This window comes from Schistocerca gregaria, chromosome 3 (assembly GCF_023897955.1).
Source record: "Schistocerca gregaria isolate iqSchGreg1 chromosome 3, iqSchGreg1.2, whole genome shotgun sequence".
Taxonomy (NCBI): domain Eukaryota; kingdom Metazoa; phylum Arthropoda; class Insecta; order Orthoptera; family Acrididae; genus Schistocerca; species Schistocerca gregaria.
This window is the reverse complement of record NC_064922.1, coordinates 311,735,164-311,760,894: the sequence shown is the minus strand read 5'-3', so window position 1 is coordinate 311,760,894 and position 25,731 is coordinate 311,735,164. Positions and strand designations below refer to the sequence as shown.

The following is a 25,731-nucleotide window of genomic DNA, read 5'->3' as shown; positions in this document are numbered from 1 at the left end:
TCCTGGTCACCAAGACCAACTACATTTTCACTCACAATTACTTCCCCCTTGAAGACATCACCTACAAACAAATCCAAGGTATGGTAATGGGCACCTTCATGGCAGCATCCTACTGCAACCCATTCATGGGCTATAAATATGTTTTTGGATAGGGTCCGCCTTTAGCAAAAACACAGTTTTGTTTTATAACCCAAACATGTTTCACTGCAGTTGCAGCATCCTCAGTGGGCTTTTATTTTCCATCTGTTAAAGATAAAGAACGTTCTTTGTTGTTTTGTATACATGTAGCTATTAGTTTTAAGAAAATATAATTACAGATATTGGAAAAACACATAAATTATGAAAATTCATACCTTTTTACCACATGGTGTGGTTTATCTGACGTGTTGTGTTTCTACAGTGACCGTTTGTTCCACAGTTTGTCATCTGCAACCACTTATACCTTAAAGTAGATAAATTGTTTAAGCCAAAATTATGATTTGAAGAACTATGTTATTACTATGCCTGAAATTATTTAATTTTATGTGTGTGTGTGAGTGTCTATTTATATAGTGTTTCACTTACTCTTTTTTCGTCTTCATCACTGTCAAACACTGAATATTGAGTTGCCACTGCCACTGTCACTGTCACTCACTGTTTCCCTGTTTATCAGTGAGTGACAGTGACAGTGGCAGTGGCAACTCAATATTCAGTGTTTGACAGTGATGAAGACGAAAAAAGAGTAAGTGAAACACTATATAAATAGACACTCACACACACACATAAAATTAAATAATTTCAGGCATAGTAATAACATAGTTCTTCAAATCGTAATTTTGGCTTAAACAATTTATCTACTTTAAGGTATAAGTGGTTGCAGATGACAAACTGTGGAACAAACGGTCACTGTAGAAACACAACACGTCAGATAAACCACACCATGTGGTAAAAAGGTATGAATTTTCATAATTTATGTGTTTTTCCAATATCTGTAATTATATTTTCTTAAAACTAATAGCTACATGTATACAAAACAACAAAGAACGTTCTTTATCTTTAACAGATGGAAAATAAAAGCCCACTGAGGATGCTGCAACTGCAGTGAAACATGTTTGGGTTATAAAACAAAACTGTGTTTTTGCTAAAGGCGGACCCTATCCAAAAACATATGTATTGTTAAAGCAAACACGGAAAAAAAAGAGCTTCAATACCAAGATGATCATTCATGGGCTGTCTAGAAGAGTCCTTCCTAACCACCAAGAATCCCACACCCCTCACCCAGCTCAGATCCATTGATGACATCCATGTTATCTGGACACCCAAGCAACATTTTTCCAGAACCTCAACACCTTCTCTCCTATTTGCTTCACCTGGTCTTCCTCCACCCAACAAGCCACCTTCCTCAATGTTGACTTCTGCCTCAAAGATGGCTGCATAAGTACTGTCATCAAATCAAACCTACCAACCACCAGCAATACCTCCACTTTGACAGCTGCCATCCATTCCATACCAAGAAGACTTTTCCATACAGCCACATCTGTAGTGACAAGCAGTCCCTCTTGAAATATACCAAGGGCTAAATGGTGAATAGCAATCTGTTCTTTTTATAGTATTGCCATTATTCCATCCTGGATTTTCCATTGTTTGATATTTGGTGTTTTATTAGAGAGGAAAATGATGCTGCAACTTTGAGAAAGTAATAGTGTCCTTAATTGTTTTTGATTTATGCTTGGAGTGTTTTATTTTTGTGAATAGTGCATGGTGTTCTTTAGTTGATGGGTGTTTTACAATTCTCATAGTAATTATGTTTCAACTCTTGACCACATGCCAACTGCAGAATTATATAGAGTTCTCTCTTTATAGCAGAAAATACTTCAATTCCAGGCATTGGTCTCTTATTTAGTTTAATTTTATTCTTTTTTGTTTTAGAAAAAAATAAGACTGAAAGTTCCATAGAAATATTTCTCTGCTTTGTAAATCACTTCTCAATATAATTACTACAATTTCTCTCTAAACACCATGATAAAACCATTGTGTGTTATTTTATGATACAATACTAAGTGCTCAATATAACCTCACACTTTTCTGGAGTGGAGGAATCTATGGAAGACAGATGACTTTGGGTGGATATGGATTGTTTTTGCCCATTGCCAGCAATAGCTAAAAATAACAGCATACTGTAGCAATTATAGCACTCTAGTAGACATTTTGAATTCAATGTCGATTCCTGTGTGTGGCCTGCACTGCGAAAAGAAGGTGAGGTTGTTCCCCAACACCTCTCCTCCCCTTGCAGCACCCCATTCGCAGGGCAGCCACTATGTTTACGTGCCCAAGCATCCCCTGCAAAAGGTGTCAAACAGCAACTGTAGTTATTCTCAATTAGTACTAGCTGGCAGAAAATAAACAGCAAACTCTTCACAAACAATAGTTCTCCAGTCAAGTCTGCATACTTCAAAATATATTCACTGACTGTGAATTCCTTGGCAACTGCTGTAGTAGCTATAGATGTCCTACTTATTAGGGACATAAGAAAATTTGTGCCAAATCAGGACTTGAACCTGGATTTTCCGCTTATCACAATTAGTCACCTTAACCAGTTCAGCTGCCAGTGTATACTGTCCAGACTTATCCAAACCTCCGTATGTCACACTGTTTACCTCCTTATGTTGTGGTCCACTATATTCATCACCTAATTCTTGCAACATCTCTTGGATGAGGCTATGAAGAATTGAGACCAATAATGTTATTGTCGTATGCCTGTCTAGACTTGTAAAGCTTGCTTGCATGCCTGAAAGAACAGACATTGTTGATAATCTGTAGCTCTACCAAATAATTTAGAATAACTACATATTAGTGACATATGAAAATTTGTGTCAGGCCCAGACTTGAACCCAGATTTCCCACTTACTGCGAGGAATTCACAGCCTGTGAATATATTTTGAATGCAACTAGCTTCTGTGTATGCTGATCCACTATTGTGTCACAGCATTCAAAGAACTGTGCAATACACTATTCACTGAGCTGAAGAGCCTGGGACTAAACTCTATTACTTGTACATTTATAGGAAGGAAGATTTGGGATTAACATCCCAGTGACATCAAGGTAATTAGAGGCAGAGCACAAGCTCTGAATGATTCAAGGATGGAGAAGGAAATCAGCTGTGTCCTTTAAAAGAAAACGTCCTGCATTTCCCTGGAGCAATTTATGGAAATCAAGAAAACCTGAATCAGGATAGCTGGATGCGGATTTGAAGTGTTTTCCTCTCGAATGCGAGTCCAGTACTTATACATAAAGCCACTTCCATTTCAGCTTACTGGTTCTACAGAAATATAACACTTTCTTGTATCTGTTAAGATGTATCTGTCAACTTTCAGTGATCTCTGTATGCTGTTCTGATAAACATATCAAATCTGCTGATGATCCCTCTAACCTTTTGTTTTTCAGTGTGGATACAAGAAGTTCATCTTTTTTATTGAGGTCTCTGATGAAGTCTTGACTGAAATAATGTAAGAGTTTACTTTTGTGATAGATGTAGAGAATGCATTGGAAGTCACTGGGCTATAATGAATACTTCTTTTCTCAAACTGCATGCTTCTGATTAGTAGCCATACAAGTAGACTCTTGCCAGAACCGTTGAAATGCAAACCACATCAGTATGATTTGACCAGGTGAGGAGCAATGCATTAGCTGCACCCATGTCTGAATACTCCTTTCTCCTGGCTGATTTTCCAAGCTCTGCATTAACATGTTCCACAGAATGCCTCATCCAGAGCTTGTCATAGCATTGAAAGACCGATTCAATCTTCCTTCTTGTATGAAGAATATTCTTAGAAGTGTGCCTAATGTCACCATGAACTGTGTAACTGAGAACATGCTCTAAAGTGTGGCCTGTATCCCCAACTATTATAGCATGATTTTTCAACATCCTCCCTCAAAGATAATTAAATGCAAATGACAACACTGATCCTTGTATTTGACTTTAAAATACCAGTTCCCTGGTAATCATCTCCCAAAGAGTTCTATACTAGTCTGCCATTTTCCTTCCATAACTACTACCCAGCAGTATGACCATCATGGTCTTCTTAAAACTTTCCTTTCCAGCCTTAGCTTACACCTTATGCCCTATAGTGTCAGACTCTTCCTGAAATTTTTGAATTGTCTGTGTGATTTTGTCCACAGTCTCCAAGATACTGAAGATATTGGAGATAGCTAGATTGTAGTTATAACAACAATATCAAAAGGCAGGATTGCTACTCACCACATAGAGGAGGTGATGAGTGGCAGACTGGCAAACTGAAAAACACTGCTAGATATTATTAGCTATCAGATCAAGTCCTACATCAGACATGGGCATAACAAAACACACACACACACACACACACACACACACACACACACACACACACACATACATACACACACACACCTATAGCTCACACCCACATAGCAGCTGTCATCTCCAGGTGCTAAGGCCTGACTGCAACTGCACCAAAGGGGAGCAGCACTCATTGCTTGGGTGCATAATGGGGCTACGGAAGAGACTAGGGAGGGAAGGGGTAACAGAGTAGGGGTGGAGAAATATGTTTAGTGCTGCCTGTGGGAGCATGCATGGATGTGATATGTGGTGGTGGTAGGATAATGGACTGCTAAGTGCAGCACTGGGAGGTTGTGCCAGAGAAGAGAGAATTAAGGAGGGGGAGGGGGGGGGGATGGAGGGAGGAAGAGAAGAGATAAGTAAATAAAGTGGAAGGACTATGCAGGTGTGCTGGTGAGATAGAAGGGCTGAGTAGGGCTGGAATGGGAACAGGGAAGGGAATAGACAGGTGGAGGGCAGGGACTAGCAAAGGCTGAGGCCAAGGGAGTTACAGGAATGAAGGGGAGTTTTTCTCTGCTAAATATGGAAAAGCTGTTGTTGTTGAGATGAACCAGATGGCACAGGCTCGGAAACAGTCACTGAAGTAATGTACATTCTTCTGGGCAGCACGCTCAGCAAATAAGTAGGCCAGCTGTCTGTTGGCCACAGTTTGACGGTGATCATTGATGCAGATGGATAGCTTGTTAGTGGTCATGCCCATGTAGAATATAGCACTGGCTGATTTCACATGTGGCTCTGCCTTTGATGGGCTAGGAGATGCCTGTGGCATGTATAACGTAACTATAAAACATAGCTATTCTTGGGTTAAGCATTTATATATTGGGGTTTTTGTGTACTCATCCTTTCTGCAGATCTGTTACAGCTGCAAGTCCTAAATTCTCAGTAAATGTAAAGAATTTTAACTTCAGAAAAGTTAAAATTAAATATCATCTTGTATTATGTTTTTTTAAGTTCATTTATTATACTTTCAAAACCAAATTAAAGTATTATTACAAAAGGCAAACGCTGCTTACAATACAAAAGGAGCAGCTACATGCTCACTGCTCAAAAACTAAAACCAGACTGACTCCCCATACCAACATGGCAGTCACTATTTATAATTTCTTAACAATCCCGAACAGTCCTCAGCATTGTTTAAAATTATTATTTCATTAATAAACAATTAAAACTCTCATCCTAAAACAAATGTCACATTTTAAAGATGACCTAGATTCTTATATATTAAACGCTTAGGTGTTAAATGTTAACAATACACTTGTTATATTTACTAATTACAGAAGATTCGTATCATATAAAATGTTCCTACCAATTACAGGACTTCTACACATTAGTGTAATCAAGATTCCATAATTATTTTCTTCGTAACTTTTTCATAAGTACATATTTTCATACACCTCTATGTCAGAAATTACTGTTCATGGCTAAAATTTACGTGTTTGAGTTAATTTTAATTAGACTGTTATGTTTCATGTGAATGGATAGATGGTAGTGGGAGGATGTACAGGACAGGTCTTGCATCAAGGATTGTTGCAGGGATATGAGCCATGGGGCACAGGGTTGGGATAAGGATGAAATAGATACAAACAAGGATAATGCGTAGTTTGAGTGGGCAATAGAATACTACTACTTGAGTAGTCTGTAGAGGCCTTAATAAGACCCTTGGCATTTTTGGAGAGGAATTGATTGTTGCTATGGATGGCTAGGCTGTATGGATGGAACTTATGAGACTTCTTTGGTGTGGAATGAATGGAAGCTGTCATGAGAGAGGTATTTTTGGTAGTTATAGGTTTGGAATGGACAGAGGTACTAATGTAGCCATCCAAAACCAATACTGAATGCTGTGTTTCTCAGTTTACTCCTTCATTTAACTGTGATACAGCTCAATGGGCTCTAAACCATCCCCTGTTAATGTTGCACAAATTCCTAACCTTGAATCCTGCTTTGCCGTCATCCCCCAAATCTCTCAACATGGAAACCAACCTCATAGCCACAGAAATTGCTGCAGTCCATGATCTGAAAAGTGATTCCAAGTTTGTAACCCTAACTGCTGACAAATGCTCTACCACAGTGGTTATGAGTTGCAGGGATTACTTGGTAGAGGGACTTGAACAGCTGTCAGTTATGTTCATCTACAAGCCCTGCAACAGCAACTCCATTACAGAAATCCAGAGGGATCTCCACTCATTCCCCCCATCTCTATGACCATCCCAGAATCTCATCCCCGAGTTCCTTTCCTTACCTGCACCACTACCTACAGTATTACTTTATACATTTTTCCTGAAGTACATAAACCAAATCACTCAGAATACTCCGAAGTGGCTGGCTGCCGCATGCCCATTGAGTGAATATCTGCCGTAGAAGACCAACATGTTCAGTCTATCACGCATGTCTTTCCCTTCTACGTACACTATCTGACTGAAACTATTGGACACCTATTAGTGAACATTAACCCTTTCAGACCCACTGGCTACAGTTGTATACATTACATTTTATGGTCTCTTAGTTGTAGCAGAAATATTTTTGCCAGTGGAAACCTCATTTCCACATATGTGAATGTTCAACCTTTTTATCATGTACAAGTGCTGCCATCTGTTGGGCTTCACCATAAAAGTATCAATGAGTTAATGATGCAGTGTGCAACAGGTTGTGACCATCATAATGCACTGAAATGGTTGTTTAGTTTCATTCAATTGCATAAACAAATATAATTATTATTGTTATTTTGCATGGTAAGTATTGAATGATCAGTTTATTTATTACAACAGTGAATATTTCTTTTATTTTAATCCATAAAAAGAAGCCAAGTATATAAAGTATATTCTGGAAATGGGTGCTTATTTTTTTTATAAATCTTGTGTCTCTAATCATTTAAAAATCATCAAAGAGCATTACAGAAAAAGAAAATATTTCTTTCCTCAAGAAAAAATTCAAGTCTGAAAAGTTTAATATGAGATGTATCCATCCTTCACACTTATGGTGGCTTGAACTTTTCTGGTGACGCTTTCAATGAGGTATCTGAATGTCTGTGGAAGAATGGCAACCCATTCATCCTCAAAACTTGAAACCAAAGAAGGTAGTGATGTTGGATGCTGAGGTCTAAAGCAAAGAGAATGTTCTCATTCATCCCAAATACCTTCCATTGGACTCTGGTCAGGACTCTTAGCAAGCCAGAACATATCAGGAATGTTATTCTCTATGAACTATTGCCTCATAGCTGTTGCTTTATGACAGGTAACACTGTCATTCTGATACAATCATCACAAAACTGTTTCTATACTGTACACAGTACACAATTCTGTAAAATATGTTCACATCTTTCTGCATTTAGTGTTTTCTTAAATGCTATAAGTGGACAACAGTCTAACCAAGAAAAAAGTCCATATGAAGGAATACCATTCTCTCTGTATTTCACTGTTGGCATTACACATGATGGCAGGTATTGATCTCCATGCATTTTCCAAAACCAAAACACTTCCATCAGATTTCTACAGGGTATGGCATGATTTGTCACCTCGGCTCCCTCATTTTGTCATCTACTATTCAGGGGCATTGGTCTTTACACCACCTCAAGAGCCACTTAGCATTAACTAAAGAAGTATTTGGTTTATGAGGAGGTGCTCAACCATTGTGCTAAACCATTACTCAGAGAATAGGCCTTAGTTCTGTTCCAATGAGTCATCTGCTTCCTACAAAGTGGTATGAAGAGTGATGATCATGTGATGTGTGATCACCATGTTATCGATCCACCCAGATTTTATTGTCAGTAGTTTAATCTGATGGTGCTGCTGCTTGTTTATTCAAGCAGCTTCTCATTTGGCCTCACGAGGCTGGGAGATACGATTCCAGACTACCTACCTCAGAAAAAGAACATGAAGGTGTAGCGATGCAAGGGGTACCAAATTTGTCATAAAAGTCCATAAATTACTCAACTGATAGTATTTTTCAATACAGGTATTTTGTTCATTCCAAGCAAGTATCACTTCATGACGTCATCATCCAGACATGAGTTGACAGTAATCCGAATTTGTTTCTTTCTCAGGATAAAATTTTTTAGCAGACTAAACTTTCATGGGATAAAATTTTATTGATTACGAAATACAAGTTCTTGAAGTTTATTTAGAATAGGAAATGTTTAATTAGTAATTGCATGCCATAGTTTATCTGTTTAATATAAAGGTGTTTTGATTTTATATGCATGTAAAAAGTGTGACTTTATGTGTGGCTTTTATCCTGCTGGCCACTGTGACTGAGCGGTTCTAGGCACTTCAGTCCAGAACCATGATGTTGCTACAGTCGCAGGTTTGAATCCTGCCTTGGGCATGGATGTGTGTGATGTGGTTAGGTTTAAGTAATTCTGTGTCTAGGCAACTGATGGCCTCAGATGTTAAGTCCCATAGTGCTGATGACCTCAGATGTTAAGACACATAGTGCTTAGAGGCATGTGAATCATGTGTTTTTATTCTTAGACGAGTTACCACTTAGAGTGCTAAAACTCCACATGTACAGTTCGCTGACCTGTGCAGTGAATTTCATTTTGTGATATTGAGCCACATAGAGTCAAATCCAGTTTAATTTAGACTTTATATGAGATAGACACATCACGTTATTACAAAAATTTATTCAAAATGTCAAGGTTCTGTTTTAATTAGGACACGTATCACGTTGTTGATCACATTGCTTAGCAACACAGTAATGCAAATCAATTCATTCATTAGAATGATTTGAGATGTAATAAGTCCCATCACACAGACAAACTGTTACATGGAATTTTCTGATCGAATGAGAGAATAAGAGTGTTCTTTTCCAGAAATGCCAATAAACCAGCAGTTTCAAAAGTTAAATTACCAACTGTTGTCTATCTTCATTGATATTGCATTTCACTGATGAATACTATTCTTATCGATAAATGAACATTAATTGCAATTAGATTTTGAATACTCACCAACACTGCCAAGCAGCAGTTCACATCACGATCAGTAATAAATGCCAATATAACTGAACAGACATTACTTCATTAAAACAGAGCAATCAGCTTCCAGTTCTAGGATAAACTGTACCGGGTGGAATTATTAATATCTTGTGGAAGTGTAATAAGGTTTATCTGAACACATCTATCATACATTATTATTTCACATTAACTGGACAGATTATTAGTTGGAAACGAATTCACCCACAACAGATTCTCTCATGCCACTACTACACTTTTTTTGTGACTCTTCACAAGAGATCTCAAGAAGCCAGGATCTAGAAACCAGAAGCAATAAAGTTGTGAAGGGAACAACTACCAAATTCTGACCATACTGTATGTATTGTTGAAGTACATGAACCACCGACTTTGCATCTACCGAAACATTAAACTGGAACCAGCCATTGAAGGCCTTCCCAGGATGACTGCAGCGGATGAGAAGGGCAGGAATCATTTTAAAGTGAATGTACTGAGGTATAATGATGGTTTGGACCTAAGGGAGAAACTGATTGAAGAAACACCTTATATTTCGAATAAGTGTGGATGAATTTTGCAGGCAGTAGCTCAAGCAGTAATAAATGGTATTGATGTCGAAATTTTGATTGATAGTGGAGCAGCCATTTGCCTGTTGCTTCATCATCTGGGTTGTGAGTAACTAAATCCACTTTCCCTTCTTCCCTTTCTTTCCCCTCTCTCCTCCCTGATAAAGGAACATTTATTCCGAAAGTGAGGAACGTAAATTTTTGGTTGTTTTTTGTGTATCTATCAGCTGTACTGAGCTGAGGTAAGTACTGGCCAGCCCCTCTATCTCTTTGTTAGTATTTGAAATACAAGTTCTTGAAGTTTAGGAAGAATAGGAAATGTTTAATTAGTAATTGCATACCATAATTTATCTGTTTAATATAAAGGTGTTTTGATTTATGTATGCATGTAAAAAGTGTAAATTTATGTCAGATTTTACTCTTAGACAAGTTACCACTTAGAGTGCTAAAAGTGTGCATGTACAGTTCGCTGACCTGTGTGGTGAATTTCATTTTGTGATTTTGAGCCACATAGTGTCAAATGCAGTTTCATTTAGACTCTACATGAGATAGACATATCACATTATTACAAAAAGTCATTTAGCCCATCAGGGAAAATTGAAATCTGTCTGCTCAATTTGAAACATGTTATGTGCTAGCATATGTTTGAGCTTTCCATTAAATCATGCATAATAATTGCAAACGTTCTTGGTCTTAATGCACAAAGAGTGAAATTAATTTTTGTGACAAATACTGATTTTGATAAGAACAAACCAAAAATTTATTCAAAATATCAAGGTTCTGTTTTAATTAGGACACATATCAGCTTGTTGATCATGTTGCTTAGCAACACAGTAATGCAAATCAATTCGTTCATTAGAACCATTTGCAATGTAATAAGTCCCATTACACATACAAACTGTTACACAGAATTTGCTGATCGAATGCAAGTATAAGAGTGTTTTTTCCAGAAATGCCAATAACCAGTGGTTTCAAAAGTTAAATTACCAACTGTTGTGTAACTTCATTGATGCTGCATTTCACTTACAAACACTATTCTTATTCATAAATGAACATTAAATGCAATTCGATTTTGAATACTCACCAACACTGCCAAGCAGCAGTTCACATCACAATCAGTAATAAATGCCAATATAACTGAATGGGCATTACTTCATTAAAACAGAGCAATCAGCTTCCAATTCTAGGATAAACTGTACCAGGTGGAATTATTAACATGTTGTGGAAGTGTAATAAGGTTTATCTGAACACTTCTATCATGCATTATTATCTCACATTAACTGTACAGATTATTAGTCAGAAACGAATTCACCCACAACAGAATGTCCCATGCCACTACTAAACTTTTATTGTAACTCTTCACAAGAGATCTCAAGAACCTGGGATCAAGAAAAAATAAAAAAAAGAGACATCAGTATAGAGGTACCATGAATTGAACATGGGTCCTTCTGCATCAAAGGCAGTGGCACAAACTATTCAGTTATTGAGGAGATCTAACACCACTCATGGATTCCAAAACCCATGTCTGGTTCAGATTCACTGATGATGTATTCATGCACCTGGACTGAGGCTGAGTACACCCTAACCACATTCTTCCAGATCCTCAACACATTCAGCTCCACTTACTTCTCCTGTTCCTCTTCAGCCCAAGAAACCATTGTCCTCAATGCCAACTCCACTTCAACGATGGCTGCAACGTTTGCCACCTGGTGCCATTCTCATCACTGTCAGTGCCGCCTCCCCCTAAATTAACATGCCTGATGCCCATGGTCTTGTTGCTACTGAACACCACCTTTCCCAATGTCTATATTCTCCTATGGTATTAACTTTCACTAGTCTCTATTCTCCATCTGCCTATCCCTTCCCTGCTCCACCTCCAGCTCTTCACATGTCTTCTATCCTGCCACCACATCTGCATAGTTATTTCCCCTTCTCTACTTCTCTCCTCCCCACTTTTCCACCTACCACGCACACACAGCCTACCAGTGCTGCACCTAACAGCTCACTTATCTTGTCTCCACCAAATTCCTGTGTACTCCCACAAGCAGCACTAGCATCTTACTCCATGTTCAGCATGCTATGCCCCCTCTTTATCATCCCAACAATTCTTCTGCATCCTCACTATACCATCACTACCACTCCAGCAAAGAGTGCTCCTCACCCAGACACAGCTGTAGTCACACATTAGCACCCAGAGATAACAATGACCACATGTACTATGTCTCATGTAGTGAGATGCTGGAGAAACAACACATTCCAAATCAACATGAGAAACTTTTATTACAAACTTAGTAAAAAAACTCACACAGAAATCAATCACATATTCGCCTAGAAAACAACTAAGTTAATTAAGATAAAGGGCTGTAAAGACTACTCCAATGAAGTTTCCCAAACTGGGCTCTGATTGCCAGTACATGAGTATTAGCCAGTACATGAGTTGAGCCAGAGCATTGGTGGATAACTGCTAATGAGTGGAGCTGTGCCTCTATAAATAGCTAGCATACTTGTGGATCTACTTCTGCACACATGACTCAGAGGAGGGAAGTAGATCCCCATTGAGGAGGACCTCTGGTTGCACTTACCTTACTGCCTATTGGTTGTGATATGATACTTGTTGGTGGCCGGATTCCTGAGAAGCGACACCTTGGCGGTATGTATGTACGCAGTGCTTCTCTATCTGCAGGGTTGCTGGTCTCTCAGGTATACTGCTGGTATATGACATCCCTCCTCTACAGGAAGAGGAGAGAGATGGCAGCTGGCCTCACCATCAGGGTCAACTGCCATGATGTTGGCAGAACCCCTCAGTGTGTTTTTATCCAGGGCACCCTGGTCAGTGACAGTTGGGGTCGAGCCAGGGCAGGTGCTGGATGGCCACTGTCCACAAGGCATAGGGGCTGCCATAGGTGGTGCTTGGATGATAGCTTCTGGCTGTACAGCAGATGAATCTGGAACAAAAAATGGTACCGGAACCTGCATTGGAAGCTGACGCGGGGGAGGGGTTCAGATTTATGTGGCAGTAGGAACTATCAGAGAATTGGACCTCCACTGTTGCTTACCCTAACAGTTGTGTTACTAGTGCTGGAGTCCAGTGGCAGCCATGTTGTAGAACATCAGGACCTAGATGTCATTGCAGATGTAAAACGGTGCCAGTGATCCTATAAAGACAATTCAGCAGCTGGCACGGGTGAAGATGTGAAAGTTGTGCTCATTGTGACCACCCATGGAGTCGTTCAGTTGGACAGGCCCCCTCCTGAAGGTTTACCACATAAGAGGCCAGAAAGTTGGAGAATGCATCGTCCAGTGAGTGGTGACGATGGAATTTCAACAGCTGATCTTTAAATGTTTGGATGAAAAGCTCTGCCAGACCATTGGACATGTGGTTGGATGGTACCATGTGGATGAGAATGATTGCTGTGGAAACACAAAAGTTTGTAAACTCGGCAGATGTATATTGAGCCCCGTTGTCTATGGCAATTGTTTCGGGAAGACAGTCGCAAACATCTGTATCAATTCTTGGATTGCATGCATTGAGGACATAGAAGATATCCAAGAGATGTAGGGAAAACCAGATCTGCACTGATCACTATGAACCATGAATGGCCTGGGAAAGGACTTTTGAAATCCAAATAGAGCCATGACCATGGTGTCAATGCCTCCAACCACGGGAAACAGTGACATGCCATGGCTGCTTGCTTGCTTTGACAGGATGCATAGGCAGCAATATTGGCATCAGTCCCTTTCTGATATGTGTGTTGAGGAGCCAGGTGTTTTGCTGGCACAAAGCGAAGCAGGTGTAGGGTCTGGTGTTGGAGGGAGAATGGAATGATGATCCGAGTCTGGCCATTTTCATTCTGGAGCAGCAGGACACCATTGAGGGCAGAGAATTTGTACCTATGATGCCAGTAACTCTGAACTTCTGGGTTGAGCACCTTCTGGTAATTTGATGGCCATCCCCACTGGACCAGAAGAAGGAGCTCGTGAAGAATTGAGTCTTCTGCCAAATGCTGAGCCACTAGTTTGGCATTGATAGTGAGTGAGGTGACGACTTTTTCATCATTGTTCAATTGGCAGAATACTTTTGGATCAGAGTGAAAAGAAGAGTCCTGTCTCACTGGGGATCTTGAAAGTAAGTCAGCATTAGCGTGGTGAGATGTAGAATGGTAGGCTGAATATCATAGGAATAATTGGTGAGAAACAGTGTCCGTCACTGAAGGCGTCGAGCCAGTTTTGTGGGGATGTTCATCTCAGATTGAATGAGGGCTTGTGGTGTGTGAACAGAGGAAAATGATGCCCTTGCACATAGTCGTGGAATTTTTTTTAAAGTGAAGACCATGGAAAGAGCCTCCTTTTTGATCTGCACTGGGCTAATGTAAATGTTTTTGAGATGAAAGCAACAGGCTGTTTCACACCATTGATTATGTGAGAGAGGACAGCTCCTAATCCATAATCGAATGCATCTGCCATGACAACTACAGAGAGTCAGGTATTGTAAGTCATCAGACAAGTGGGCTGAAGCAACACCTGTTTAAGATCCTAGAAGGCATGGTATCATGCCTTGTCACAATTCTATGCCATGTTCTTACGTAAGAGATTGTGCAGTGGTTCTGCAACTGTGGCAGCATACAATAGTAGCTCAGTTGGCGTAAGGTGGACTGAAACTGTTTCACATTCATCAGAGGTGGCAAATGCTGAATAGCTTAGACATAGTGTGGCATTGGCCAGATACCTGCAACATTGAGGATATGTCCCAAATATTCAACTTGAGGAACAAAAAACTGGCACTTCTCCAAGTTTCAGTGAAGATTTTCCACCTGTAGGATGGAAGAAAGGCCATTCAAGCTACCCACTAGCTATTGGGCAGACTGGTCTGCAACAACGATGCCATCCAGGTAATTGGCTACAACCTCCACTTCCCGTGTAAGATATTCCAAATACCTCTGAAATATCGCTCAGATGCCCATAACCCCAAAGGACAGGTGATTGTAGTGGAAGAGATTGAAGAGCATGTTGATCACCAGCAAGTCTCATGCTGCCACATCCAACAAAAGATCTAAATATGCATTGTTGATGTCAATTTTCATGAAGGTTTTGCCCCCAGCCAGTTGAGTAACAATTTCGCCCACCTTCGGGATGATAAGATGTGAATCAACAATGGACTTTTCATTAATCATGTTCTTAAAGACATCACATATGCGAAGGCGACTGTCCAGTTTGTTGACCAGCACAGTGGGTGTTGCCAGCTGACTGTTTGAAACAGGCATCAAGATGTTGCAGCTCCATCCATAACTTACCCTGCAGGGAGAATGGGACATTCTGTGTCTTGAAAAGTCAGGGCGAGGCTGTTGGTAGGAGGGTGATGCGGGCTTCAAATCCCATGACCCCTGTAGTAGAAGACTCAAAAACCAAATGATACTTTGAGGTGCATGGAAGTAAGACATTTCCATGTCAGGCTGGATGCGGTTGGTTGAATCATGCACTTCTAATTCAAAAACGCCGAAGAGATAAAGTCCCAATAAGTCCGCCACCCCAAGAACATCGAAAACAAAGAGGCGCATCTTGGATGTTGTGACACCCTGGTAGATGAGGGCTGTGAACTATCCTTTGTCCATCACTACATTGTTGCTGTACCTGCGAATGTGTTGATTGAATGTTTGGATGGGAGGAGAGCCCAACTGATGGTAGATGCTTCACACAACGATTAAGGAGGTAGAATCAGTGTCCACCTGGGAGTTGACTGGATGACCATTGACAAACACCTGCAGGGACGATTGTTGATCGCAGATGGGGAGTACTGCATGGACTTGGGGGACCTAACTGCTCTACTGGGAATGAGTCCAACTGAACATAATGCACGTGCATCTTGGAGGAGGTTCAGCAGACCTTTGCTTTGTGACCTGTTTGTAACACAAAGCACATTTGGCACAGTAAAACTGGCACTGGTGCCTAGGATGTGTGACAAAACAGTGAATGCAAGAGGGCAACTGCTGAGGGTAGTGGGCTGAGTAATCTGGTTTACTGGGTGGGGAAAACTCTGCAGAGTGGGGGACCTGCTGTGCTGGTGGGTGATGTGTGGGATGTGCAGTGTAGATGTGAGATGGATTGTGCAGGGATGCCAATGCACGAATGATGAAAAGACAAGAATCCAAAGTGGGGTCTTTCAATCAGTAAATCTGTCTGAAGCCCCTCATCTAGGGCATGCATCAAGATCATCTTTCGAATGAGTGTCATATGACTGTTGATAGTTACCTTTTGAATACTGAAAACAGCATTATCAATAGAGACCTTGGAGCATCATGATCCAATCCCAATACAATTACCCCTGTTTCTTATGGTAGCTACAGAATTTGTGGTGTGCTGCTGCATTGTGCATCCTTGAATCAAAGTATTCTTGCACACAACATTTCAGTTACTCATATGATTGGGCATGTTGTTCAAGTTCAGGTTGTGATTGCTGAAGAAGACAGTAGGCTTCCAGTGTTAGTAGGCAAGGTAGGCAAGGAGGAATACTCAACAATGGATGTTGCCAGAGATACCATAAACAAGAAAATGTTGCTCAATGCAGGCCTTATAATTTGTCTGATGTTCCACTTTCCCGTCAAATGCCAGAAGACGTCTGTGGAGACCTTTAGCCAGGAGTCTGTTTGAGAAGAGCATTGCAGTCCATCAACAGATGCCATAGTAATAGTCGCCATCATGTTTATCAGCCCCTGTACAACATGTTGCACATCTCGGAGGAAGAGCGACATCTTTTGCATCACATCGAGACATTCAGGAGTTTGGTGTCTGGCCACAGGAAATCAAGAAGATCTGGCCTATCTCTTGACTCAGGGGGAGTAAAGAACAAAAGAAAGTACATGTAAACACCTGGGTCGAAAGAAAACCTCATTGCTAAACTGCTGTGTCTCATGTATTAAGATACCAGAGAAACATGTTCCACATCAACAAGAGAAATGTGTATTACAATGCAACATCATAGTAGCTGAACAAAACCTTCTTTTTACAGAGTGAATACAGAACTCCCTCAGAAGTTGATCAAGTGTTTGCATGGAAAATGACAAAGTTAATAAAGATGAAGGGAAGTAAAGACTACTTCAATGAAATTTCCGTGTACTCAACAGCAGGTGGCTGAAGATAGTTTTCAGAGGCAATGTTGGACAGGTCTGAAGTCCTGCTGAGGTGGCTTCAACTGAGCTCTGATTGAAGGACTAGTATTAGCCTGCACAGAGTTGGCCAAGAGTGTCAGCAGAGAACTCTTAAGTGGAGCTTTGCCTCTTTCAACAACATCTTTGTCTCCACACTTCCGCCTCGACTTACATCTCTGCCTTACTCTTTGCCTTTAAATATGTCTGCTTGTGTCTGTGTATGTATGGATGTGTGTGTGTGTGTGTGTGTGTGTGTGTGTGTGTGTGTGTGTGTGTGTGTGTGTGTGCGCGCGCGCGCGAGTATATACCTATCCTTTTTTCCCCCTAAGGTAAGTCTTTCTGCTCCCGGGATTGGAATGACTCCTTACCCTCTCCCTTAAAACCCACATCCTTTCATCTTTCCTTTTCCTTCCCTCTTTCCTGACGAAGCAGCCGCCGGTTGCGAAAGCTCGAAATTCTGTGTGTGTGTTTTATTCATTGTGCCTATCTACCGGCGCTTTCCCGCTTGGTAAGTCTTGGAATCTTTGTTTTTAATATATTTTTCCCATGTGGAAGTTTCTTCCTATTTTATTTATATAATTACATAATTGAAATCAGAATGTTTAGTACAACAAACTGAATAATAAATTTGAGTGGAATACAGTTTTCATAACATTTTTACATTTGCAGTTATATGTAACTCCTTGTATAAATAAGTATTGTGACTATGACAGAAATCAGAGGAAAAGTGTAGCTATTGATGGAGTTTGAAGTCATAACAGATGGATTAGTTCCATCTTACTATGTCACAAACACTCACTTTCTGCTGAGTAGTAATCTACTCTTTTTGTAGTCTCATTACTCCATCCCAGGGTTTCCGTTGTTTAAGTCATAAACTTCATACTTCAAACAACTTCCATATTTTTCCTGTAATTTGGAGGACTTTACTCTATTCCATTCTCTTGTTTAGCCTCTGCATTATTACTGCAGACTGATCTTGCTCCAACATTGTTATTGCTAACTGCAGTTTACAATTGTGCTAAGTTTTTGTAAGCCATTGCCAAATCAGCTTGATGTTTCAAGATTAACTTCCCATTTTCCAGTATAGTTACAATCAGTGGATCTGTAGAACTGTGGACAGTTACCTTGATATATTGTGTTGTTTTTGCAAGAAGAAGTATAACCCAAGCCTTGGAGAAATGTCTTACAGGTTGTACACAGAAATAATGTACAAGATTTGTCTTCATTACTGTGGGGTTTTCACAAGACACAAGAACACCAAGATGATGCAGTCACCATGATGATCACTTGGGATTATATTGTTGTTATTTGAGATGAAAAGGTCATCGCATAATGTATTTTGTGTGTAGATTAAATTAAATCCGAACTGCAGAGTGCACTGTTCTTCGCTGCTAAAAAGTTAAGTCTAGAGTGCGGCCCTCTCAATTCAACATATATGTTGTCTAGAGCAGTATTTGTTTACCACTGTGATACAGAGCTATGATTGCTAACCTATCGTTATATTACATGTTGCCATGGTTTGATGAGTTTCTTTCTGGTTCCTAATCATTCTTTTACACAAATTTAATTCGTTATCAATCTTGTAATTTTAGACTTTTAACTTTGAGGTTTCCACTTGCCATTTCAGGCTTCCCTATGTCCATATTTGACGATTGCAGTTTTTTTCTTTAATCCCATCATAATATGACTTTTAAAAATGACTCATGTGATTTCTGCTGTTCAAGGCAAGTGAATCTCTTTACTTCTCACCTTTAGCTTAGCTGTCCTATTGGTCAGTGCTAGATAGGTTTGTGAAAAACTGTTATGTAATAAGAGTTTTGCTACTTATTACAAATAATCTGAAGATGTGCTAACCATTTGAAATGCATCATTATTAATAAAACATTCCCATCAGAGACTATTTTCTGTTTTTAGAATGTTGTGCTACTTTTGCTGCATCAGGTGAAACTGGATTGGCATAATTTGTATAGAAATATAAGGGAAATGTAGATGCAATGTAAGTGATGGAGATTACGTAGCATTGTTTGTAATGTTCGTGAGTTCTGAGTTTGTTTCGTATCTTGCTGTTACTCAACATTTAATGTGAACAAGATTTCTCTTGGTTGTCTTTCTGCCTATATTAGATGTTGCAACAACCTTTTACAAATTGTAGCCATAAACATTAAAACTTAAACAGAAATAGTTTCATAATGTGATACTGAATTCTGATCCTGCTAAGAAATGTATATTAGGATCTTTATGGATAGATTTTCTGTGTAGGTAAATACAGCTGACTGTGAATACATCGCAGGGATTTTCAAACCTTGAAGCCATGGAGGATTGATATTTTTGATGTCATTGAGTAAGTACAGAGAGTGCCTCATATTTTCCCTGCCCAGCTAGCCGCGTAGTCTAATGTGCTGCTTCCCGAGCGGGAAGGTGTGCTGATCCCCGACACGAATCTGTCCATTGGATTAGTGTTGAGGTCTGGTGTGCCAGCCAGCCTGTGTATGGTTTTTAAGTCGGTTTTCAATCTGCCTCGGTGACTGCAGGCTGGTTCCTCTTATTCCACCTCAGTTACACTATGTCGATGATTGCTGCACAAACACTGTCTCCATATAGGTGTACTCCATAATTACTCTACCACACAAACATTTGGGGTGGGTAGACTGCTGTGGTGTGTTGTGGGGTTGTGAACTGCTAAGGGCTACAGTGAGGTGGAGCCTCTCTGTCATTTCTAGGCCTCTGGTTTTAATAAAAACAGTACAGATAACAATAAATTAGTTATTTTTATCTCTAGTATTCAGGTTTGGTCCATATGACCATCTTCAGACTGAAGGCTGAGCAGTACATGACAGGTACCAATCAATACTACATAGCGGCTCCATGAATGGGCTCCTTGTGTCATCTGGAGCCTTTGGTCCAATTGTGGTCATATGCACAGAAATCATTTACCAGAACTGAAAATAAATAATTTAGTGTAATGGAGGCGGCCTTTTATTAAAATATGGAGGGTTGACTATCAAAGAAGCATTGTATTTTTATTTGCTTGAATTTTTATTTGCTTGAATTACGCTTCTGTTAGAGAACCATTACAAGTTTCTTTGCAAGTTAAGAATTCTTTTCCTTAAAGTTATAAAAGTTCCAACTTATTATAGTATTTTATCAGATCACACTCTTGTATACATTAAATCACATAAATCAACAGGAATTGACAGAATGCTACAAACAGTTAATACAAAATGCAGTTAGAGTTAATGTCACTACTGACAACTAAAAAAAGTGATCAATAGTAGCATTTATTTTTAATTATATCCTACAATTTTTGACAAAGACAGTAGGTTGTCATTTGTAAGGGTAGTACAAAACGGTGTAGTTAATTGTAAATAACTTAATCTCAATAAATTTCTCATAGGAATCTTAAGTTATGAATAAATCAGTTACTGAATTTATAAAATTCCTCAGGCTCTCTCAGCAATCTGTTGACATCTTGGGATGTTGGTCATTCTGCCACACATCAGTGTCATTCAGGCACAATATTTGGACAATGTGACTCATTATATTCACCAGGTGCTACCTGAGACTGCTAGTCAAGTGAAACTGGTCCAGGATCTACACTTACGACTGTCCCCCTCTATGGCCAGTTGCAGGCATTGTGTCTGCAGGTGCTACCTGAGACTGCTTGTCAAGTGAAACAGGTCCAGGGTCTACACTTACGACTGTCCCCCTCTATGGTCAGTTCCAGGCATTGTGTCTGCAGTCCACTCCCACTAGAAGCATCTTTGGGCATTCCCTCTTTGATCCGGTGTGCCAAGCCGAGCATTGACGTTTGATCTTCAGTACAGGCACCTGTCCATGTGCTGGCATCCCATTTTCAGTCTGGTGGTGGTTTTAGGTGTTTCCTCTGTGTGGAGTGAAGACGAAACACCACTGCCTAGCCTCATGCATCAGATCAAATATGGAACACCCAAGAGTCCTTGTAGCAGGAGTGGAATGCTGAGGCACCACCTTAAACTGCACCAGACAGAAAACAGAATGCCAACAAGTAGACAGGTGTGGTAGACTGAAGATGGAACACCAGTGCTCAGCCTGGCACACCAGACTGGAGAAGGAACACTTAAGATTGCTTGTAGTGGGAGCAGACCACAGAGGAAACATCTATAATCTCACCAGACCAAATACAGAATGCCAAGCACACAGAGAAGTGCACCAGACTGAAGACAGAATACCAGGTCTTGGCCTGTCGCATCAAACCAAAAGGGGAATGCCTAAGGATGCTTCTGGCAGGAGCAGACTGTATACAGAACCCCTGGAACTGACCATGGAGGGGGAAGGCTGTAGATGTAAATACTGGACCCATTCAACTCAATGACCAGTCTCAGGTAGCACCTGATGAAGATAACGAGTCATGTTGTGAAATATTATGCATGTACAATGCTGATACTGGCAGAATAACTGATACATCAAGGTGTCTACTTAATTTATATTCCTGAGTTACTACACGCCTATCTCTCTCTCTGTATCTTTCTCTTTTTGTAAATTAATACCTATTTATAATTTTCTAGGATCTAAGTAATTTAATCTTTGTTTTATTTTATGTATGTCTGATAATAAGGAAAATCATGGAGAGAGAGAGATGGAGAGCACTGAGAATAAGAGCAGCTTCTTGATATGATCAATGTTTTGTTAGGAGCGGATATCAGATGCTGCACATCTGAGTGTGATTCACCCATGTATCTGGCAGTGTATGGTTTGTCCAAGAAACGCGGTGTTTGGGATCCAAGCATTCTTAACTTGCTGTACAAGCATGGTAATGTTATTTTATTATCTCCTTTGGTTTAATTAGGTAATTTCAATGAGAAGAATATTACTTTTGGTGTTAACAATTTTCACTTGGCTTACTTGTCAGTATTCTTCGGCAAGATAGCTTTATTCTCTCTTAGAACAAACTAAAGAAAGTAGATACTGAGTGAAACAAATGTTTAGTTTGTAGCTATGCCAAGAGTCCATGTTACATTGTTGTTAATCAGATTAATCACTGTAGAGACTGACAGTACAATAAAACAATGTTCCTGTCATACTTAAAAATGTAATGAAGGAAGAAAATGAGTGTATTTCTTAATCCCATTCATTTTTATGTTGTAACATACACATACTCACATCAATGATGGTACATTTTTCAAGGGAGGCAATGAAAATTTTGACAATTCAGTTTATAAAGCCATTGTCCTAGTTGTATATCAAAAGAACAAACTAATGGGAAATGAAGTGATTTATGTTACAGTGGACAAGAAATGGAAATATACTTAGTTGAAATTGAAGCTATGTGCAAGATCATTTGGGTTCAGACTCAGGCTAAAGGCATGCATAAACTTATGTTTGGGTTCTTCTGTTGACCTTCAGATTTGCTCCCAACTAACTGAAAACTTTAGAGAAAACATCAACTCCCTGTTACACTTGTTTCCAGTCATACTGTCATCATTGGAGGAGATTTTAATCAAGCAATGGTCAGTTGAGATGGTTACAGTTTTGTAAATTGTGGGCGTGACAAGACATGCTGTGGAACAATAGTAAATGCTTTTTATGAATACTGCTTTGAAACAATGGCATGGAAGCACTCTCATGACAAAAGTATTTTAGATGTAAGGGTAACAAATATATCTGACTTTTTTGAGGATGTCCACTTTGAAAATGATCTCAGCGATCATGAAACATAAGTTGTGTCACAGTGACTGCAAAAATTGCGTTCTGAACTGTGGAGATATTTATATATTTATTCCAGTTATTGATCACAATTCATTACACCAGACTTAATTTTTGTTGATAATGACCATCTCTATATCTAAAAAATCTAGAGTCATCTTGGCTGTACGACAAATATTTTTTTTACATTTTAGAAAACTGCATCAGATGCATTTGGGATCATTATGAAGACATGTCACTATAAAACAAAATGCAACAGACTATCACAAATCAAGATTCCAACCAGGATAAGTGCAACATGATATTACATTCTTCAACAAACAGTAACAGACAAACAGTCTTATAAACACATGATGAGATGGATTGGCTACTGTCAAACAGAACATCTTTAGCATAACTCTTTTATATATCAACAATATGGAATGGATAGATTGTTATTCACCATGTAGAAGAGGTCTTGAGTTGCAGACAAGAACAATGAAAAGGAATGATGGAAAGATTTCAGCTTTTGGTCAAAGTCTTTCTTCATAAGTAAAAAACTCACACATATTGAGACACAACAACTCTCACACATCTCCTGGCACTAAGGCCCAAATGTGGCTGCATATGATAAAAAATGCAGTCTGTCTGGTGTTGGTAGTGAGGATAAGGAAGAGGCATGGGGTGGAAAGTGAGTGTGATAGAAGGGTAGTGTGATTGGGGAAGAAGATAGTGCTGCCTGTGGGAGCATGCAAGAATATGATGGGGACAGGATACGGCTGCAATAGATGCAGCATTGGAAGGCTGCGTGTGGCAGGGAGGAGTGGGGAGGCATGGGAGAAAGGTGAGGAGAGAAGTAGAGAGGAAGAAGGAATATGTAGGAGCATTGGTGGGAAAGAAGGCAAATTCAGCACTGTGATTGGAGCAGGGAAGTGGATAGGTAGGCGGAGGATAGGGAGTAGTGAAGGTCAAGGCCAGGGGGTTAAGGGAGTGAAAGATATGTTGTAGGAAGAGTTCCCACCTGCACAGTTCAGAGCAACTGGTACTGATAGTAAGAAACCGTATGGCATAGGCTGTGAAGCAGTCATTAAAATGAAGCACATAGTGCTAGATGGTATGACCAGGAAATGGGTGGTCCATCTCCCTCTTGGCCATAGTTTGTCAGTGGCTATTCACGTGGAGAGAGTGCTTGTTAGTTGTCATGCCCATGTAGAATGTGACACTGTGGTTGCTGCTAAGTTGGTAGATCACAGAATGAGATTTTCACTCTGCAGTGGAGTGTGCGCTGATGTGAAAATTCCTGGCAGATTAAAACTGTGTGCCGGACCAGGACTCGAACTCGGGACCTCTGCATTCTTAGGCAAGTGCTCTACCATCTGAGCTACCCCAGCATGACTCACGCCCTGTCCTCACAGCTTCACTTCTGCCAATATTTCGTCTCCTACCTTCCAAACTTTACAGAAGCTCTCCTGTGAACCTTGCAGAATAGCACTCCTGAAAGAAAGGATATTGCGAAGACGTGGCTCAGCCTTAGCCTGGGGGATGTTTCCAGAATGAGATTTGCACTCTGCTGCAGAGTGTGCACTGATATGAAACTTCCTGGCAGATTAAAACTATGTGCCAGACCAAGACTCTAACTCGGGACCTCTGCCTTTTGTGGGCAAGTGCTCTACCATCTGAGCTTCCCAAGCATGACTCATGCCCCATCCTCACAGCTTCACTTCTGCCAGTATCTCGTCTCCCACCTTCCAAACTTTACATAAATGAATATGAACCATTCTGTGATCATAAATGGTCCTTAAACCTGATATCAAATGATTGCTTATTTTTAGTGGTCACATTGGTACAGTGAATCCTGTATACCCCGACACTGAAAATTTGTTTTTCTTGTCTAACTCCCAAATCTTATATGTTGTTCCTTGGAAGGCACACCTGACATTGAACTGAACTTTCATGAAATATCATGGTCACAGCTTTGACGTTAGCTATACTTTTACTACTGTCTGCAGATTAATGGAAGCGTCCGATTCCATCCATCTGCTTTGACCCCTGACATAAGGGTGTGGTGGTGTGTGATATCATTATGGCACAGAGTTTATGAGTTGGTGTGTTTGTAGATGTCATCTTGTTATTGTTTCATGGTGCCCTCTGGTGGTGTGTGTGTATATTTTGGGTGTAATTTGTTGTATTGGGTTCATTTGTGCCTTGGTGTTGGATGTGTGAAGTTGTTGGCATGTTTGTAGTTCCAAAAGTAGGATTGGAAGTTTTGTCAGTGAGCTAGCAATTAGTTTTTTTTTTTGTTCGTGTGTTTGGTATTTTTGGTAGGCGTTATTGGTCTGCTGTTTGTGGTATGGTAAGATGTTTAATTTTTTGTGTAGCTTCTGTTGTTAGGTATGGCTATGATGATGAAATATAACAGTGCTATGTTGTAATTGGAAATGGGGGAGGACATGTTGTCTGTTAGTTAATTCCTCTGGCTATTTGGACTGATCGCTGAGACTATGAAGTGTAGTATTTGTCGCGAGAACATGAGGTTGACCAAGTTCCGACGTCTCAGATCAGGGACGGGTACATGTGGCAGTGTCGGCATGTGTGTATGTATATGTGTGATTGGAGTGAGTGACCTAGTTTACAGTGTTAGAATTTGTTGGTGGTAAGTAATTGTTTTTTGGGTCTATTCTTCTTGAGAATTGTTTTTTTGGGTCTATTCTTCTTGAGTTGTGATGTTTTGTGTATTTAGGTGTATTGAATGCGTTTTAATGTATGTAGGGATGTTTGATTTTTGAGGTGTTGTGGTTTTGGCTTTATTTATCATAGCTTTAAGGGTTGGTAGTTTGGTATCAGTAGTTTTGGATGACCTATGTAGGTCTAGAAAAATGACCGATTCCAATTTTCGTAGTTTTAGTTGAAGGTGTTGGTGTTTTAGTATCTAGGTCAAGGGAAGTGTCAGATCCCTGTAGATTTTGTTGCTGTAGTGGAATGTAGTAATTTTTTTGTCATTTTGTTTGTTTTTGGATCATGGTGTGTTCTTTTTACTTTTATATTTAGCTTGTCCCCACCCTAAAA

The 25,731-nt window shown here is 39.9% G+C and overlaps 1 protein-coding gene across 2 annotated transcripts in view; it reads left to right on the top strand.

Annotated features, from left to right (window-relative positions):
* LOC126354216 (ankyrin-1-like) overlaps nucleotides 1-25,731 on the top strand; it is a 201,822-nt gene that overhangs the window by 64,808 nt on the left and 111,283 nt on the right. Inside the window, exon 6 of one of the 2 annotated variants that reach the window (XM_050003683.1) lies at nucleotides 21,674-21,793. The exons of the other annotated variant lie outside the window; for it this stretch is intronic. Coding sequence (XP_049859640.1) covers nucleotides 21,674-21,793 — 120 coding nt within the window. The remainder of the gene's footprint in view (nucleotides 1-21,673; nucleotides 21,794-25,731) is intronic. 2 annotated transcript variants of the gene reach the window in all.